Source organism: Tursiops truncatus, chromosome 9 (genome assembly GCF_011762595.2).
Source record: "Tursiops truncatus isolate mTurTru1 chromosome 9, mTurTru1.mat.Y, whole genome shotgun sequence".
Taxonomy (NCBI): Eukaryota; Metazoa; Chordata; class Mammalia; order Artiodactyla; family Delphinidae; genus Tursiops; species Tursiops truncatus.
The window spans coordinates 56,887,512-56,904,951 of NC_047042.1; the positions used below are offsets into that span (position 1 = coordinate 56,887,512).

At 53.8% G+C, this 17,440-nt stretch overlaps 3 protein-coding genes and 1 long non-coding RNA gene across 8 annotated transcripts in view; 1 reads left to right on the top strand and 3 right to left on the bottom strand.

Annotated features, from left to right (window-relative positions):
• Positions 1 to 15,332, bottom strand: part of HOXA4 (homeobox A4) — a 31,371-nt gene extending 16,039 nt beyond the window's left edge. The window contains exons 1-2 of one of the 2 annotated variants that reach the window (XR_012333999.1): positions 15,194 to 15,332; positions 2,873 to 2,976 (exon numbers count right to left, since the gene is read on the bottom strand). The gene's annotated coding sequence lies outside the window, so the exon portion shown is untranslated. Of the gene's footprint in view, positions 1 to 2,872; positions 2,977 to 13,213; positions 13,352 to 15,193 lie in introns of those variants that run through there. The other variant, XR_012333998.1, reaches the window with a different exon arrangement.
• On the bottom strand, positions 3,843 to 6,764 carry HOXA5 (homeobox A5). Its single transcript, XM_019926406.3, has 2 exons — positions 5,870 to 6,764; positions 3,843 to 4,875 (listed from the first exon to the last, which is right to left on the bottom strand). Exons 1-2 carry the CDS (start codon positions 6,762 to 6,764, stop codon positions 4,625 to 4,627), a joined length of 1,146 nt encoding a protein of 381 aa, XP_019781965.2. The 3' UTR covers positions 3,843 to 4,624.
• HOXA6 (homeobox A6) lies at positions 8,463 to 10,532 on the bottom strand. The gene is made up of 2 exons (XM_004312981.4): positions 10,091 to 10,532; positions 8,463 to 8,722 (listed from the first exon to the last, which is right to left on the bottom strand). Exons 1-2 carry the CDS (start codon positions 10,530 to 10,532, stop codon positions 8,463 to 8,465), a joined length of 702 nt encoding a protein of 233 aa, XP_004313029.1.
• On the top strand, positions 8,612 to 15,259 carry LOC109548542 (uncharacterized). 4 transcript variants are annotated; one of them, XR_004528137.2, is made up of 3 exons: positions 8,612 to 8,748; positions 10,078 to 14,963; positions 15,200 to 15,259. It is a non-coding gene; the product is annotated as an uncharacterized lncRNA (long non-coding RNA). The 4 variants fall into 4 exon arrangements; XR_012334004.1 differs by having other exon boundaries at positions 10,078 to 14,602; XR_012334003.1 differs by adding an exon at positions 9,218 to 9,264 and having other exon boundaries at positions 8,622 to 8,748; positions 10,078 to 15,259.
• Positions 15,333 to 17,440: the final 2,108 nt, after the last annotated feature.

Genomic DNA, 17,440 nt, shown 5'->3' on the forward strand with positions numbered 1-17,440 from the left:
AAAATTCTGTCTTGCTCTCCCAGAGCTGCCAACAATGAAGCGGGGGGAAAGAACAGGGGGGAAAAAAGGAATCTTGGCATAAGGTTGTGAAATTAGAGCATGGAAACCCTAACAAACCCCTAAGTAAGTGTGACCAGAAGCTTCCTATTATATTTATAGTTCAGGAAATATTGTCTCTTCAGCTTGTAGAAACAAACGGGGCCTGGCACATTTCGGATGCCTTCTCCTTTTACAAAGCTAGGAGCACAGACAAACACTTCTGCCACCAGCTGAGGCTAGATGTCTTCATAAAACCCTTAGTGACAGAGATTTTTTTTCCTAAGTAAGTTCCTCTGCAAAAGCAACCCAAAAGAACGCACGAGAAAAAAAATAACTTATCTACAAAATGTGCACATAACCAGCCATCCTCCTTACTGTGCTTCCTATGAAAATAGGAAGAGAGAAAAAAATTCCTCCAATAACGCTCACATAGGTCTGACTGGATGCTGTATTTTTTTAAAGTCAGTTAACCGCATGTGAGTTGGCCTGCCGTCTTAAACTCTAAAGTTTTATGATGATTACAACAGACAGAAATAAGCAAGCTGACAATATTTATAGCCTGTAATTTTTTTAATGCTTGGGAAAGATTCCCCCATATTGTGTGATGCTAATCCAAGAAACTTTCTGCCCATTCCCATACCCAGAGGGGGACGTGACCACAGAGGTGGTGTGGACACTTCTTCCAGGCATGTTACTCAAATGAACCTGCCAGCAGCTCTATCACTCTTTTTTTCTGCCACTAATTTTAGTCACCAAGAAGTCACTCAATCAAGATCACCAAATGAATAACTAAAATAAAACCTTAAACCCAGTATTTTCCAGTAAAGAATCCGAAACTCAGAGCAGCAGAAGAAAGACTCCAGAATTCTCACAGACATCTAAAATAATAAAAGAGAACCCAAATAAAGTTTATATTCTGGTTGCCACTAAGATGCAGACACATCTTCCTGAGTGCTGAACTGCTCTCAGGAAATGCTCACTTTAACAGGTTACACAAAACGACCTCAGGGATTCGCCTTGCCACTATTCAAGAGGAGTGGGACTTGTGGGAGGGTTTCGATTTTTCAAAAAACTTCCCAGGTTTTGCTTTCTGAACCTCTGACTTTGGGGACATCTGTTGGACTTATGTTGAGTGTAAGTGGCCTCTGCACAATAAAGTTTGTGGAAATTCCAACTCTACACTTTAAATGTTTTCGCTTTAAGGACTTACTAAATATCTTTACCAGTTAGCACTTGCAGAAAACCACCTAGCTAGCTCCTAAGGAGAAAAGCATTTGGAGACAGAAGATCCCATTTTTTGTTTCATTTCTGAGTTGGAGGATTTGGCTTAGTTCTTCATACAGGATGGGGGAAATCTGCTAGATCCCTTGTGGGTACCCATTCAGAGAAAGACCCCAGGGCAGGCCACAGGGTCCCCAGTCATGGCTTTGCCACTGAAGAATGTAGAGGGTTGGGGCCAGAAAGGGTGGCTGAGACCAAGCTGGAATTGTACCTAGGAAAAATCTATCTCACCCATTGGTGCAATATTGGGGACTGTTTTGGAAATCATAGATTATGTAAATTTCCTGGGATCAAACAGAAAGAGCAACTAACAAAAGAAAGGCGGAAATCTCCTACTGACAAACGACCTATTTCTTCCCTAAACTACCCTTTATGATGTGTGTGGAAAAACAACCTAATGGTCCTAGGGACTTTTAAGTTGGACATTGAAGACACCTCGATTTCCCCCCAAACTTTAGGGCACAGTTTGGAAGAAAGAATTTGCCTGTATATTGAGGGGGAATAAATTAATCTTTCGTGCTATCTAGGGAGATGCCTAAGTTGCCTTTTGAGGGTCCTGTGCATAGATTTTAAATTCTACAAAAGGAGAGGAAAAGGAAAGAAGAAGAAAGGCAAGGCAGAAGAAAAGAAAGCGCTGTAACGCCTTTCATTTAGCTTGGGGATTCAAAGACTAAAGTTAAATCCGGCCATAAAGTTTATTGCTTCAGACTCACAGGCTGGTGAGAACAGTCCCACCGAAATAAAAAGAACGTGCAGGCAAACAAGGTTCAGGGCCTGGTCCCTGGTGCGGGGGAGGGGGTGCTGAACCCTCCCCCGCAAGGTGGGGACCCGCGGTCCCCAGCGTCCCGCGGGCGCCAGCGGCCTGGGCTCGGCCTGGCGACCCAGGGGCCCAGCCTAGAGGTGCCGCCCGCACCCGGCCGGCCTCTGCACCCTCGGGCTCTCCCGATCCAGCCTGCGACCCGGCCCCAAAGGCCGTCACCTCCGTTCAGTGCTGCCAAATGACCCCGGCCCGCGGAGACGTATTGCCACAGCCCCGTCAGAAATCCCGCCGGCGTCCGCCTCGGCCCTGCCCGGGCCTTTCTTTCAAACTCCCCAGCGCGCCCCAGCGCAGCGCGGCCTCGGCGCCCGCAGCCGGCGCCACCCCCCCACCCGGCTCCCAGCCCCCACCCAGGGCTCCGCAGACCCAGCAGAGCCCGGCCCTCCAGCCCCGGGATGGGGGCGGCCCTGCCCGGTCTCCGCATGCAGGCCTACTCGCACACAAAAATCATCTTTTTGCACGCCGGCGAGAGCAGCGGAAGTCATTAACATCCGCGCTGGTGCAGCAATTAAAGTTAGGCCCAGGGATGCGGCGCGGCCACAGGCGCTCTGCCCCGTGGTGCCTCCGAAAGCTGGCTCTTGGCGCTCCTAATTTGGGCAGAGGGAAAGTTTGCTCTCCCCTTTGGAATTCCGAGGCAACCTCAGAGTTATTGAACCAGAGAGAGAGAGAGAAAGATCCAGAAAGAAAGTTTTCAGAGTACAAATAAACTTGAAAGCGCTCAGGGGGCGAGCTTACCTTAACTCGGAGGGAGCCATTTTTTCAGAGTTTTGAGAAACTTGCGGTCTGGACACTTCTGGACCTAAAATTGACAATTTGAATGACCAGGTGGCACACGTAGCCTGCAAAAGAGTCAAATGGAGTCCAGCGTCAGTGAGATTATATGTTATGTGGTATATAATGTTGGATGTCAACTCCCCAAAACCATAAAACTTACTTTAATGGCCCCACGTGACGTTTTATAGCCAGTGAGCCGATCTGTCTGTGCTATGGATGATTTTACGATCTAATTCATAGACAAAACCCTATTCATTTGGCACCCAAATGTCATATAGCCGGAACTGGGGCTTATAAAGTTTACTGTTTTATAACTTTTTAAAGGAAAGACGGCATCAGTGTAAGCAGTCGGTAAATGTGCAAATCTCTAGTTGCGCTTTAGCTGCTCTGAGGAGTTTCCCAATCGAGCTAGGATGGGGTAAGTACCTTCGATTTGTAGCAAATTAATTATAGCAAAAGAAGCCAACTGGGTTCAGGAGGGCGAGGAGTGGGAAAGGGTGCCTGGCTGGGTTAAGGGCAGAGGGTCTGGGGGCCACAACTTGACATAGCAGCCTCTTCAGCAAGTGGAGGCCTAGGATGGCCTTAGGAGAGAAGCGGCATCTGTGTGGGCCCCCGAGGGCCGCTAACAAAGCCCTGGGCTTTTTCTCCTTTCTCTCTCTTCCTCTCTCTTTCGTACCCATCAAGTTAACCTGGTTTCCTCAGAGACGGGCAGGTTGGACTCAGGCTTTGCAACCACCTAAAGCTTTTCCACCTTCTGCCCCGAACTCTCTGATGGGTCAGTTAGGGAGGCCACGGGTCAGGGTGTTGGTCTGAGGTCCCCTTGCACAGGCAGACTGCTCAGGTGGCCTCAGACTCACTGCCTCCCAGCACTGGACAGACAGACAGAAGAGCAAACAGAGCCACTTGCTATTTGGCACAAACCAGACCAAGAGAACTTACAATAGAAAGTTTATTTTTTGTTTCCAGTCAGTATTTTTTCCTTAAAAACAAATACAAAAAAAAAAAAAAAAAGCTGATCACAGTTTGCTTAAACAGCCAGACTTGGACAATATTTGTAACTTTGTTCACAAAAACATACATCACTGAAGCTGCGCTTATAAGAGCCACTTCCAGAGTTCGTGCAAAGGGTCCTACAAAGGCACGCAGGGACACACCGCTCAGAGTCACAGTTTTCATCACAGAGTCACTAGTCACTACACGTCGAACAAGTTAAGTTGTGTCTCATCAAGTCACCTCTACAACAGCATTAATTACACAAGGAATATAGGTAGTTTGAATAAAAATATCTTTAACAGCTTGGAGCTATTGAGACAGGAACACTTCCACTCACATGCACAGTTAAACAACTGGAGTGCAACACACAACATTGGCACTAAACGAGGTCGAAGGGGGACTTTTTTGTGTTTTTTTTCTCTTTTCTTTTTTTGTCATAGTTACTTCAAGTAACACAGCTTGCTTCATATAAATAAGTTAAAACATCTATTTTTTTTTTCAAGACAAAGCCATTCAGGACAAAGAAATGAAGAGAAAGCAGATCTACTTATACAGGCGCTATAATGGCAATAAACAGGCTCATGATTAAAAGATGAATTAGGGCAACGAGAACAGGGCTTCTTCACAGAAGGAACACAAGGGAGTTTCAGAAAGTCACCTTAGGACTGACACTACGCGGGACCCGGCTAATACTGCTCAGTACTTTAAACGCTCAAATACTCAGGGGCGGAAGGCCCCTCCCGCCGCCGCCATGCTCATGCTTTTCAGCTTATTATCTTTTTTCCACTTCATTCTCCGGTTTTGGAACCAGATTTTAATTTGTCTCTCGGAGAGGCAAAGAGCATGTGCTATTTCAATCCTTCTTCGGCGGGTCAGGTAGCGGTTGAAGTGGAACTCCTTCTCCAGCTCCAGGGTCTGGTAGCGCGTGTAGGCCGTTCGGGCCCTTTTGCCTTCCGGGCCGCCTATGTTGTCTGCAACAGAAAAGTCAGCGGTTTAGCCACCCACTCCTCAGCCTCTGGCTACCAAAGTCCGCCAGCTGGACCAGCCAGGGTCCTGAACGGGGGAGAAAAGCTCAACAAGTCTCCCTCCTCACTCGCCCGCCCGCCCCTCCCGAATTTCCTTCCCTCTTCCTTTCTAGAGAGAAAACAATAAGATTTGGACTCTGGGAACAATCGGCCCATCCGAAGCTGGAGCCGCGTCCCGGACGATCCCCCGGCTTTCCCTCGCCCCTCTCTTGCCCTCTGGCCCTGCCCCTGGCGCCCTGAGGCGGGGCACAGCCCTCACAGGCTGCCCACCACCCAGAAACCCACCAAAGCAAGGCCCTTTTCTGTGCGCCCAAGTAGCCTCCAGATCACCCTCCCTTAAAGTTCCAGCCCCGCGAGCCGCCTCCTGTTCCAGCCTGCACGCTTGGGGCGCCTGCTTTCTTTTTCTTCCCTTTCCTTTCCTGCTCTCCCTCCTGCCCCCAAACTTCAGAATCCCGCCGGCTCTCGCCTCGATTATTCCCCCCACCAAGCCCCTTTTCGGGGACTCTAATTAGTAACGCTGTTTCCCCAGCGTAGCCCTCCTCATAAATTATCAGTCCTGACAAGCCCGATTCACGGCCCCTACTGCCATCCTCTACCTCTCTGCGCCCTGCTCGGCTGGCCTGACCCATGAGCGCGTTCCGAGGCGCTGGGGTTGGATATGTTTTGTTTTTCCTTTCCCCCCTTTTCAACGTCTAAACTTGGCTAGCCAGCGGCCCCTTTCCCCGCATTTGTGAGCGCTGGGCGCTGCAGAAAAGAGAAGGAGGAAGAAGGAAGGCAGGGGAAGGAGAACGGCGGGGAGAGGCTCCACAGGGCTGGGAGAGGCGAAACCAGGACAGTGACGGGGAGAGAGAGGGCGGTAAAGGAGAGTGTGGGGGGGGGGGGGGAGGACCGAGAGCCGCGCCCCCGCGGCCGCGTGGATTTAGGAAAAGACTGGCTTTACCATGACTTATGTGCAGCTTGCGCATCCAGGGGTAGATCTGGGGTTGGGCGGGCGGCGCCGGGCTCGGCTCGCTCTGAGCGCTCGCCTGCTCGCTGCTGGCGGGGGCGTCCTCCTCGGCTCCGGACGCCGTGCCAACCCCCTCTCTGCTGCTGATGTGGGTGCTGCCGGCGTTGGCCGAGGCGCCGCTGGAGTTGCCCAGGGAGTTTTTCCCGCCGTGGTGGCTGTCGCTGCCGGGCGAAGGGGCCACGGCGGAGCAGGGCAGCGGGTCGGGCGGAGGCGAGTGCGTGGACGTGGCAGGCTGGCTGTACCTGGGCTCGGCGGGCGCCGCGCTGGCGCTGGCCGCGTAGCTGCGGGCGCGCTCCGCGGAGCCAAAGTGGCCGGAGCCCGAGCGGCCGACGCTGAGATCCATGCCATTGTAGCCGTAGCCGTACCTGCCGGAGTGCATGCTCGCCGAGTCCCTGAATTGCTCGCTCACGGAACTATGATCTCCATAATTATGCAACTGGTAGTCCGGGCCATTTGGATAGCGACCGCAAAATGAGTTTACAAAATAAGAGCTCATTTGTTTTTTGATATGTGTGCTTGATTTGTGGCTCGCGGTCGTTTGTGCGTCTATAGCACCCTTGCACAATTTATGATGAATTATGGAAATGACTGGGACATGTACTTGGTTCCCTCCTACGTAGGCACCCAAATATGGGGTACGACTTCGAATCACGTGCTTTTGTTGTCCAGTCGTAAATCCTGCCTGATGACCTCTAGAGGTAAACTCGGGCACTAATGGGGGAGTTGGGTGGAGGCGAGAGGAGTGGCGCGCGCGCCCCAGGCGCGTGCCCGCCACTCGCCGCCGTCGTTCAGTCGGACTCGAGCGCCACCCGCTGGAGGCAGGGCGCATCCCTCCGCTTCCGACCCGGGGCTGCAAGGGCCGGGGTCGAATTGAGGTTACAGCCCATTATGGCAAAATTATTGCATTTCCCTCGCAGTTCCATTAGGATGTACCAATTGTGAGGCCGTCAGCTGCCGATCGCGTGCCCGGCGAGGATGCAGAGGACTGAGGGGAGATGGTGACTTGGATTTTATTTACAACAACTTTATTTCCCTGCTGTGCAGCCCCTCTTATTTTTGTGTCGAGGTTGGGGTCGGTTCTGACCGTCGTGCCGGCAGCTCTGAAATTTGAAAATACAGATATCACCTTCGGGGAAGGGGGGGGAGGCCATTTAGCCAATTGGAGAAATAAATCCTACCCGCAGCAGCAGCTACAATTACGGCTCTGTTTTTGCGAGCGCATGAGGGACAGTGTCCCTGCCGCTCTTAAATGACAGGCGTCTATTAAAGATAGCTTTTGTGTAGCGTTTCTCCGAGGCGAGGTCAAATTCCATACACTTTTATAGCCGGAGTCGATTTTTCTTTCGTGTAAATATGGTTTTCGTGTCATTAGTTTGCTATTTGATTTGCTATAAGTATCCAGCCTGGAGAGTCTTCACCACCGGGTCACTTTCCTCGAGCCAACCGGGCCCCAAGTCGGAGGGTTCTCGGTGAACCCAGCGAGTGGGCCCAGGCTCCCCGCAGCCACAGAAGCTGCTTGGGCCTGGGGATTCGTGGGCCGAGTTATTAGGGTCTTGCTTAGACCTCCAGAAGTAAAATGAGGACGCTAATGAAAGCATTTTGTGGCAGTGCCTAGTACCTCCGTAGTTATCTTCCTGGGTTCTGAAAGACGAAAGTAAATCACAAATATAGCTTAAAGTTGGGTGTGGGGGGAGGTGTCCCCGCTGGAGAGGTCAGGCGTCTCAGGCGCCCCTGGCACATTTGGAAACCAGGACTCTTGCCGCTCCCATAGCCCTGGGCTGCATCCTTAGGTCCTGAGAGCTGTTGTGGTGGTAGCGCCGGCCCTGTTGGAGGCGGGGAGCCGGAATTCGGAGCTCGGGGAGCCCAGTCATTCCCAGGGCTGCAAGATTCCACCCGCGCCCAGGTTGGCTCGGCTGGGCTGAGGCTGCTTCTCTTCCAAGGACGGTTGCGCGCTGGGCCGAGAGACAAGGCTCTCTCGGGCCCCCTTTGTTCCTCGCGCTTCTTCCTTTCTGGGGGCGGCCTGGGAGGCCTCGGCAGAGCCGGGGCCCCAGACTTTAGGCTCCCTCTTCCCAGTGGCCGGAGTTGATTTGGTGATGCCCTCCGGGACTTGGTGGCGAGGAACCGAGGCGGAAACGCCCAGACACCAAAGGGGGCTCGGCACCGGGTTCTTTCCTCTCCAGCAACCCCGGGACCCGAGCTCAGGGGCGTGCAGAGGCGCTAACACAAGAGCCGGGAACCGATTGGGGCGCGCCCTGAGACCCGGAGCGGGCTTGGGCAGGCTTGGAGAGCGGGATTGCGTGTGCAGTGCGCCTCGCTCTACCGCTGGGATTGGCTGTGTGTGAGGTGTTTTTTTTTTTTTTTTCTTGTAAGAAATAAATGCTCAGACGTTTGCAAAGCGCCGGGCTCCCCTGAAGCTGCGAAAGCCCCCCGGATGGGAGCAGGCGGGAAGAAAAGTTGGGGAGTAGGCGAAGGCAAGGGGGCAAAGCCGAGGGAGGTTGCGGCGCGGGCCTGGTCCCTGCCCAGGCGTCTACTCGCCCGCTTTTGCCTCAGCGTCCTCCCCGCTGGGTTGTGTGGAATTGATGAGTTTATTTTCCTTTTTCCACTTCATGCGGCGGTTCTGGAACCAGATCTTGATCTGGCGCTCGGTGAGGCAGAGCGCGTTGGCGATCTCGATGCGGCGGCGCCGCGTCAGGTAGCGGTTGAAGTGGAACTCCTTCTCCAGCTCCAGCGTCTGGTAGCGCGTGTAGGTCTGGCGGCCTCGGCGCCCGTGACTCCCGTACACAGCACCTGCGGTCAGAAATGGCCGGGCGCCGGTAAGCCAGGATCCGGGCAGCCAGACCAGTCAGCCCCGCGCCCCACGCCCCGGTCTCGGGGCTGAAAACCACCCGTCTCTCCCACAATGTCTGGGGCCGAAAGCGGGCTGGATGGGAGAAGATTATTTCATATTAAGCGAGATGTGTTCCACCTAAAACGACTTGGGGTGGGAAATTATTGTTTTTGAAAAATCTGCTCTGTAAAAAAAAATTACAAGCAAAAGAATAGAACAGCATTCTTAGATCGGGGTACCTAAGCCTGTTTTGTGGGAGTAGAGTGTGTGTGTCTGGGAATGGTGGGTATGGAACCCTGTGGGTAGGGTAGACGCTCCGAATTCACACACGGACCTCTGTGAAGATGTTACTGTGGCCAGCCATGTCAGGACACAATATGCTTTTTTAAAAAAATTTAAATGGTGAGCCCTCTCAAATCTTTGCAAATGCCTTCCAATTGTCTGGCCCTTCTCAGAAACGCAGAGCTCTTGAAAACACAAGTGGATTTTAAAGCAAAAGACTGTAAGTTGAAAAATCCGCACTAGCCTCTGTCCTTCTCCAAGGATTCCCTGTAGATTTTTTGGAAACCAGGAGCAAAGAGATGGAGCTATGGGCCACCTGGGGTTTCTGGAATGAAGGACTGTGATGGGCTATCTGTTCTAGTGCCAAAGGAACCCATGGGTGGGGGGCTCCCCCAAAGCTGGGTGTATGAGACACAGGCAGGGCCTCAGAAGGAGGCAGAAGTTGGCTGTGAGTGAACAGTTGAGTGGAAGGGGGAGGGGAGGGAGGAGAGAGAGGAAAAATCCTGAGGCTGGGGATGTGGCCCTCCAAGGCTTTGGGGAGACACTGCAAGGGGCCAAATGAGGGCCTTTATCTAGATGCGTTTCTGAAGGGCAGAAAGGTGAGGGGGTTGGGAGGGAAAGGGGAGTTCTCAGAATGGGTGCAGAAGGCCATCACGGCTTGGGGATCTGAGCAGGGTGTTACCAGCGTGCAGTGAGGGCAGGCGCTCTCTCCCATCCAGCCTTGCTCTCTCTTCAGGTTGCCCCTGTCACTGGGTCTCACATAGCATGGCAGTGAGCCCCCCACACGCTCCCTAAGTTGTCACCTTACATGGACACTAGTGCCCCGCCTTCATGCTGCCACAGCCTGATTGCCCCATTGGGAATGGGTTGCATTTTTTATTTTTTGAAATCTCTTTTTAAAAACCCAAAGAAACTTTGTTCATTCTTTCCTCCTTTCTTTCTATTTCCTCTTTCTACTCTCTCTGTCTCCTCCTTCCTTCCTTCTTTCCCTGCCTCCTTCCCCCTCTCCCTCCACTCTCTTGAGGGGCTGCAGGGAAACACCTTACCCGCGCAGGAGTTCATCCGCTGCATCCAGGGGTAAACAGGACTCGTGTACTTCCGGTCGGTGCCTTCGTCATGGAGGGCTTTGCCCGGCACGCTGTTGCTGTCGGGTTTGTACTGCTGCTCGGGAGAAAAGTGCAGGTAGTCCCCGGGGCCCCTTTGCTTGCCACTGCCCGAGGGCGAGGCACCACTGAGGTCCTTATCAGAATAGAAACATGAGGCCCCGTACTCGTAGGACGCCCGGTTGCAGGCCAGGACCGAGTTGGACTGTTGGTAGAAACAAGGTGAGGTGTACGTCTTGTCCGGGAGGCTCGACGCCCCGTACGAGGCCGGGAAGGGCCTCAGCGCGTCATAGCCGGCCGGGTAGAGGGGCAGCTGGCCCAAGAAGGAGTCCTGGCCGCTGGGCAGGCTCCCGGGGAAAGTGGGATTCACAAAATAGGAACTCATTTGCGCGCCCCTCTGCAGGACTGTGATTTGTTGTGTATTAGTACATCTGGCTATAACTATTAGTAGTCATCGAACTGGTTTGTTTCTGGATGGCCGAACGCCAAAAGCGACAGCAGCAAATCGCACCAGCTGACGCGGCGGCGGCCAATGGGAGCGAGCGCCGGAGCCCGCTCCCCGGGGACCGCGGCGACCGAGGCAGCAAAGTTACAAACAGCCCCCAGCCCGCCCGCCCGCCGCCCGCCCGCCGCCCGCCCGGCAGATTAATGGGCGCGCACAGCCAGCCGGCCCGGCTCTCTTCCCGAAAGCCGGTGGCGGGCGAGGCGTGGGCAGGGGCGTGCGGCTCGGGCCGGGGTAGGGGCACCCGCGTCCGGGTTGATGCAAAGACCTGGCCAGGCCCGCTCTTTCCTCCCCCCACCACCCCCCTTTTGCGTTGTTGGATTTTGCTGGGTTTTCTCTCCAAACAGGAAACCTGACAGCCCCGCGCAGGGAGGGGCGGTGACGAGGATGTCTTTGCTCCGGGCCGGCCTGCCCTCCCGGCAGGGCCCTGAGTTTGCCCCTCCCCCTGCACTCCCCTACCCGTGGGAGCGGGTTCCGGAGCTGGAGAAGGGCTCTGAGAAACCAGGCCTTCACCCCTGCTCCTCACTCCTGCGCCTTAGGGATCGATGCATCACCTCCTCCTCTCCTTCCCCACTCCCACCAAGGGCCTGGGCCTCGCCGCCAAGGAGAAAGGCTCACCTCGAGCTGACCAGGACCAGGACGAGGCTAGTCTCTAACCCCGCAGGCCCCCTACTCCCACATACAACACGTCTCCTTTGAGTCTCCAGGGGCCTCCTTCCAATGGCCAGCGATTGCCTGGCCTCAAAGCACCCCTCACAAGCTGTGAGCCCCGCTCCTGCTGCCTCTGAGCCCAGGAACCGAGAGGTCAGAAACCACTGGTTTCAACAAGAAAGGGACCTACAGAAGAGTGGTTGTGAGACTGAGCTCCGAAGCCAGCCCTGGGACCTGCTCCCCTTGCCCGAGCCCAACTCGCCAAACTCTCCCTCTGCCTGCCACCCTGATAGCTCAGAGATGAGACAGATCCAGATGTGGAGTCTCTGTCCTCATTTCAGAGGTGCTGGTGACCCAGGGTCCCTGGCCCAGCCGGGCACAGAGGGCAGCTCCGCGGGCCCAAGGCCGCGGGAATGATGGATGTGCTTGGCTTCTGGGTCACCTGTCCATGGGCTCTGTCCTGGGATGTCCCCTTTCCTGCCCTTTCTGGGACATTTTGGGGGACCTGCCACCCACAGTTGCTCCAGGACCAGAAACAGTTTGTCTCACCAGTTCCAGAAATTCTCTGAATTGCTTTTACTGCAGCCCCAGGCCTGGCCTTCCCCAAACAGGACAGGAAAATCCTGTCCTGGGCTGCGCTCTCTTGCCTGAGGTGTTCCTTTGAGATAGTTGACTTTTATAGCACGTGGATCAATCTCATTTTGTAAATGTGATATCTTTCCAATGGCATTTTTACAACTGTATTTGTTAGGCTTGTAAAACCCCTTGAATTATCTTTAAAATGCTCAGTTCTCTGGAGCCTGAAGAACGATTTATTTATGTGATTTGGTTGAATTTCCAGAGGGTGTTTATAAGATCTGTAAAACTGGCGAATGCAGGCTGATGGGGTTCAGGACTTGGGGGGTGTGTGGCAAGGCCCCCCTAGGAATCTGGCAACGACTTCCTTAATCTCTTCCTTGCTTTTCGATTTCTCCCCTCACTTCCCCCAAGGAGAAAACATTGGGAAAGGACTGGGCTATGACTGGCCTCTCCAGAGACTGTGGTGCATCCTCGAAATCGGCTGCTGCCCACCCAGTGGGGGCTGCAGCCAGAAGCCTTCTGACTGTGCCCCAATCAGTCGAAGCTGGGAAGGTTTCTTCTTTGCATATATAAATAAGGGCCTGGCAGGAGAGGACGTAATTTTAAATTGTCCTCGAATTTCTTTAGGGAAAGGATCTGATAGGTGAAAATGAAAACTCAAGAGTTAAAAATTAAAAAGGGATTTACAAAAAAGTTGTGTTAGAAGAGAATCATGTTTGAGTTGTTGTTTCTTTAACAAGACCATCAGATGATGGTGATTTCAAGCAAGTTATTATCATGTAAGATGAAAATGATCATTTGGAGATGTTGATAAATGTTTACATTCATAATTTCTGCTTCATTCCTCCAGGTCCCACATGGTGTTGGGGCTGGTGGCAGTTTACTACTGTTATTAGTATTTGTTATGGTTTGACCCGGATTCTCGATTTAATCATCGTCCCAGTCAACGAAAGAATTTGATTTCTCAGCTAAGAGTCAAAAAACAGTATATTTCTAGCTTCTATAGAAACTAAGATGGAAAAAATATATTAAACTGAAATCTCTACGTGTTAGCCAAGGCTGGTACATATCACGTTGACAGCCGTCCAGTTTATTTCTCCAAGCAGCATTAGGTGCATATATATATATGTATGAATATATATATATATGTGTGTGTGTATATATATGTATGAATATATATATATATACATATATATATATATATGTGAAGAGAGAGAGCGCGCCATTCACGCAAGAATAGAAGCCCCAGACGCTGGAGGGAGCCTCTCCTGGGATGGTGAGAATGGCCACCAGGACTCTTTTCTAGGTCAAAGCCACATAGAAAGTGCACTCACCTTTCAGCTGCTCTTCGAGGGGGCCGGGATGGCAAGCAGAGCCTTACAATTCACCCTTTCCCGGGGCTGCCCACTGAGCTCCTCGACCTCCGCCGGTCTGGCGAGAGGCCTGCTGGGGGGTTCCTTGAAGGCCACTGCGTCCGCCGGGACCGCTAGCCCAGGCCAGAGCCCATAGCACACAGGTGCGGCCTCTGCCTGTCACAGGCCTTCGCTTGGAGCCAAAGCCCGCCTTCCTTGCCATAGCCAATCCTCCTCAGGGCCAGCCAGGCCTGCAGGCCTCAGGACTACGAGTGCTATCTCCGATTTCAAAATCCCACAGCGGACGCGTTTCCCGAACCAGTGTGCGCCCCCGGGGCGCCTTGGGACGCGCAGTTTGGAGAGAAGCAGCCGTGACGTGCCAGGCGGCCTGTGCAACCAGTCTCCATGGTGCTGGGGTGGCGGCAGGACTCGAGTCTAGTCGGGCGTCCAGCTCCGGTCAGGGGTGGCCAAGGCGGGGGAGGTTCCCGGCCAGTCAGGCCCTGGGAGGCCGCCCCTGAGGTCCTCCCTCGCCCCCCTCTCCTCGGGCTGCTTGGGAACCTCTGAGGGGCCCGCGCAGCAGTCGCGCCAGGCTGCACGACTCGGGGCTGCGGCTGGCGTCGGTTCCGGCGACGGCCACAGCGTGGCAGCAGCGAGCGCCCGGCGCGGTCGCAATAAATAATCTGCTCGCGGCAGCCGCAGTCAAGCAGCTCACGGCCCCGCGATGCAAATGCGCCTTTATCCGCCCCAGCGCACCCCCCAGCGCGGGTGGACGTTCCCGACGTCCACAGGCTCTTCTAAATTGTAGAGTGCATACCAAGGCATCATCTTAAGGTGGGGAAACAACAACAACCAAAACCAAAAAGCAAACAAAAAGAACTCCCAGAACCTCAGGTTCATTTCTGGTCGCTGTCCCAGGAAGCTCCCGGGACAAATCTGATCGAGGTACACCCAGGTCAAATTGGGTCTGTGCCACCGCTCTTCGTCAAGCCCACGCCCGCGGCACCCTCCGCGCCTCCTCCCAGGCGGCTGCACAGTCCTCCCCCGGCTCTCGGAGATGGGCAGCGCGCGGTCGCCAGCCAGCCCGCTGCGCCGAGGTGGCTGTGGCTGGGAGGAGGTCCCCTATCGCCCAGACTCGGTTTGCGTCCTTCCTTCAACCTTGGCTGCGGGCCCCTGCCACTCGCAATAACACCACCACATCCTCTGCACCGAAACTTCCCGCCAAGCAACACCCAGCCAATTAACCTCATCCTCTCCTCCAACACAGAATTCCACCCACGAACCTATTCCCTCTCCCCGCGCTTCAGACACCTCTCTCATCGGAAAACCGCGTGAAGGGAAGCAGGCACTCAGCAGAGGACCCTGGCTGAATTAGTAAGTTTTTGTTTGTTTTTTTCCCTCAGTCTACTTTTCTCTCCAGAAACCAGTTCCCACGGAATAGAAGGTGCTGTGTTGATGCTGATAAAACCCCTGTCGATGAATTCACTTTGCCCCCGCCTCTTACCAGCTTCCCAGGTCGGGAACTGTCTCCAATTATTGGGGGATTCAATCCTGCCAATTGGGTTATAAAAAAAAAAAATCCAAACCCGGGAGGCTGGCAGGGAATGCAGGGTGCAGGGCCACTTCCTTTTGGGCTCTGCGAGGTCGCCGAGGAAGGGGAGAAAGAAAACCTCAGTGTTCCTGCCCCGTGCCAGGGCGCTGTGCCACAGAAGGAAAGCAGGCATTCACTGCCACGGTGAGCCCGAAAGAGGAGAGGGAGGGAGGGTGTGTGTGAGTGTGTGTGTGTGTGTGTGTGTTGGCGAGTGCGGGCTGTAGTGTGTGATGGAGGCGCGTGTGTGAACGGGTGAGTGGGTGGGTGAGGGTGAGTATGCCCCTCTTCAGAGCCGCCCTGGGTGCCCTCTCCCACTGCCGCCGGTGCCGGCTACCGTCTCACAACCTTTGCTCCTGTCTCCCCACACGTCTCACCTGCAGATGGCGGTTCCCAGAAGCTCCTGCCCCTCTGACAGCTGTCGCCTGGGCAGCCCGGGGAGACGAATTGTCCTCTTTCCTGGTGCTAGAGGACGCAGGAAATTAGCCAGGTTGCGAGTTGCAAAGCGGCCGCGGCGGCGCCGGGAACTGGACGAGCCCCACCTCCAGCGGGAGCGGCCGGGCCGGGCCGGGCCGGGGCCTCGTCTCGCTCGCCATCGCCGGACAAAGCACAGCCGAGCCGGGCTGGAAGGCAGAGCGCCGAAGCAGGCAGGACGGAGCGGAGGAAAAGAATGCGGCTCTATTCTCGCAAGGGAAATTATAAAAAAGTTCATGTTCACGGTTCCCATCCACATGACCGACAGCGGCCAATGGAAGGGCCGAACAACTCATAAAGTTGTATTGCAAAGTTGTAAATTTTCATAAACAACAACGGATTTATGACCCTTTCCCCATCACTAAGAGGAGGCAGCTCTTACACCGGCGCCATCTTACCACCGAGGCCGCCCCGACTTGGGGCCGCAGGTTTTACAGACCCAGTTGGGCCGGGGTTTATTAAGAGTAATAAGAAGTGGGCCCAACCCAAGCAGGAGACAGGAGTCGAGGTCTTCGCCCGCCGAGCTCACCCTGTTCTGCGCTGTCCCCACCACCCCTCGCCCCTTCCCCAGCCCCTCAATCCTTCTCATCCAGACGCCCGTGCCAAAGTTTCGAAGCCGGGTTTGCGGCCCCTGCCCCTTCCCATACCCCTCAGCTTCAGTGCTGGGCCCTGGGGCGCCCTCGCTTTGCCTGAATGTGGGCTTGGGGTCTATATCAGAGGCCCTGAATCCCGCGTCCTACCCTGGGGTCGGGTTCAGGGCTCGTGGAAAATTCGGAATCAATTGTAGGGTAATACCCCTTTCCAAGCCCGCCCTATAGCCTTATAGGAAAGGGTGGATTGGGGATTCTCTCATGGAATTTATGGAGGTTTTGGGGGAGGTTCATAGAATATAATGTATCAATCGAAGATTCCATTTTCAAGGGATCTGGAAGATGTTTGCACACACATGCAAACCGGACAAAAATCTCCACACAGAGAAATGCACATATACAATTATGGACACACAGAAACGCATGCGCCCAATTATGGACGAAGAAATACCTGCAATTGTTTACACACAAAAACACCTGCACTCAACTATGGACAAAGAAATACATACAATTATGGACTCAAAAATACACAGAAATACACATGCAAAAAGAGGTACACACACCTATATGAATCTACACATAAAAAGTCCACGTGAAAAGGGATTCGAGGTGTATACACCAATACGTGACACCCAGCACATAGACCCTATTCTTTCTTCCATTTTTGCTGTCTCAAAGCCCCTTTGGCCACATAGACACAGCCAGGGCTTGCTCTCCACTCATGCTCACCCTCTCGTCCCCAGGCCCCCTCCCCCCTAGATAAAGCGGTCCACATTTCTTTGTCATCGAGCATCTTTATTTTTCTGTTACATAAAACACTGTTCACTGGGCAAGACAGGAAGTGTACCTTCCTGTTCCTGGAAGCCCAGGCTAGAGCCAAGAGGGATGAGGGGGACACAGGACAACACAGGAGATGGAGGGCGCTGGGGAGGGCTGCCCTCCCCACACGCTATAGAGTTGGGTCAAGACAACACACCATGCTACAAAGTCACCCCATTAACACATCCTTCCCAAGTCAGGACATTGCCTTACAAATGAGCTCCAAGACTATATAAATGACAAAAAAAATCTTGTTCAAATATACAATATTTGCCATTGTAGGAAAAGTCAGGGTGTACATATTCAACATGGCTGGACAGCAGGACACAGGGGCCAGGGGAGGGGCAGGGAGGCTGGGAGCATCTCTGCGAACCCAGAGGCCTTCAGCTAGCTTGAGAATGCTCCCTTCCAGAAATAGGGGGTGATGGGCCTGAACATGGGGTGCCCAGGTCAAAGAAGGAGGGATTCTAGATTGCAACACTTAGAATGCTTTGGAATAAATATATTATTTTTCCATTTAAATAGAAGCCAATGCCCTGGTCCCCGGACACCAGTGCCTTCTCAGCACAGCCTCAGAGACCCCAAAGACTGCTAGCCCGGAAGCAGCAGCGGCCTGGCTGTGGAGGGGGGAGGGTTCGGCACTAGGTAGCAGGCGAGCCAGCCAGCACAAAATAGGTAGTTTGGGGCGAGTAGGTAGTACTGAGAGTCAGGTCCTTGCGGGTATGGGGGAGGTGTTGGGTG

What these genes read in the sequence shown, in the direction of transcription:
- HOXA5 (XM_019926406.3), bottom strand. Translation starts at nt 6,764, where the DNA reads ATGCGCCCTGCCTCCAGCGGGTGGCGCTCGAGTCCGACTGAACGACGG. An exon ending in CAAGCTGCACATAAGTCATG is followed by an intron (nt 4,876 to 5,869) that starts GTAAAGCCAGTC and finishes TTTCTGTTGCAG; the next exon opens with ACAACATAGGCGGCCCGGAA.
- HOXA6 (XM_004312981.4), bottom strand. Translation starts at nt 10,532, where the DNA reads ATGAGTTCCTATTTTGTGAATCCCACTTTCCCCGGGAGCCTGCCCAGC. An exon ending in GCGGATGAACTCCTGCGCGG is followed by an intron (nt 8,723 to 10,090) that starts GTAAGGTGTTTC and finishes TTCTGACCGCAG; the next exon opens with GTGCTGTGTACGGGAGTCAC.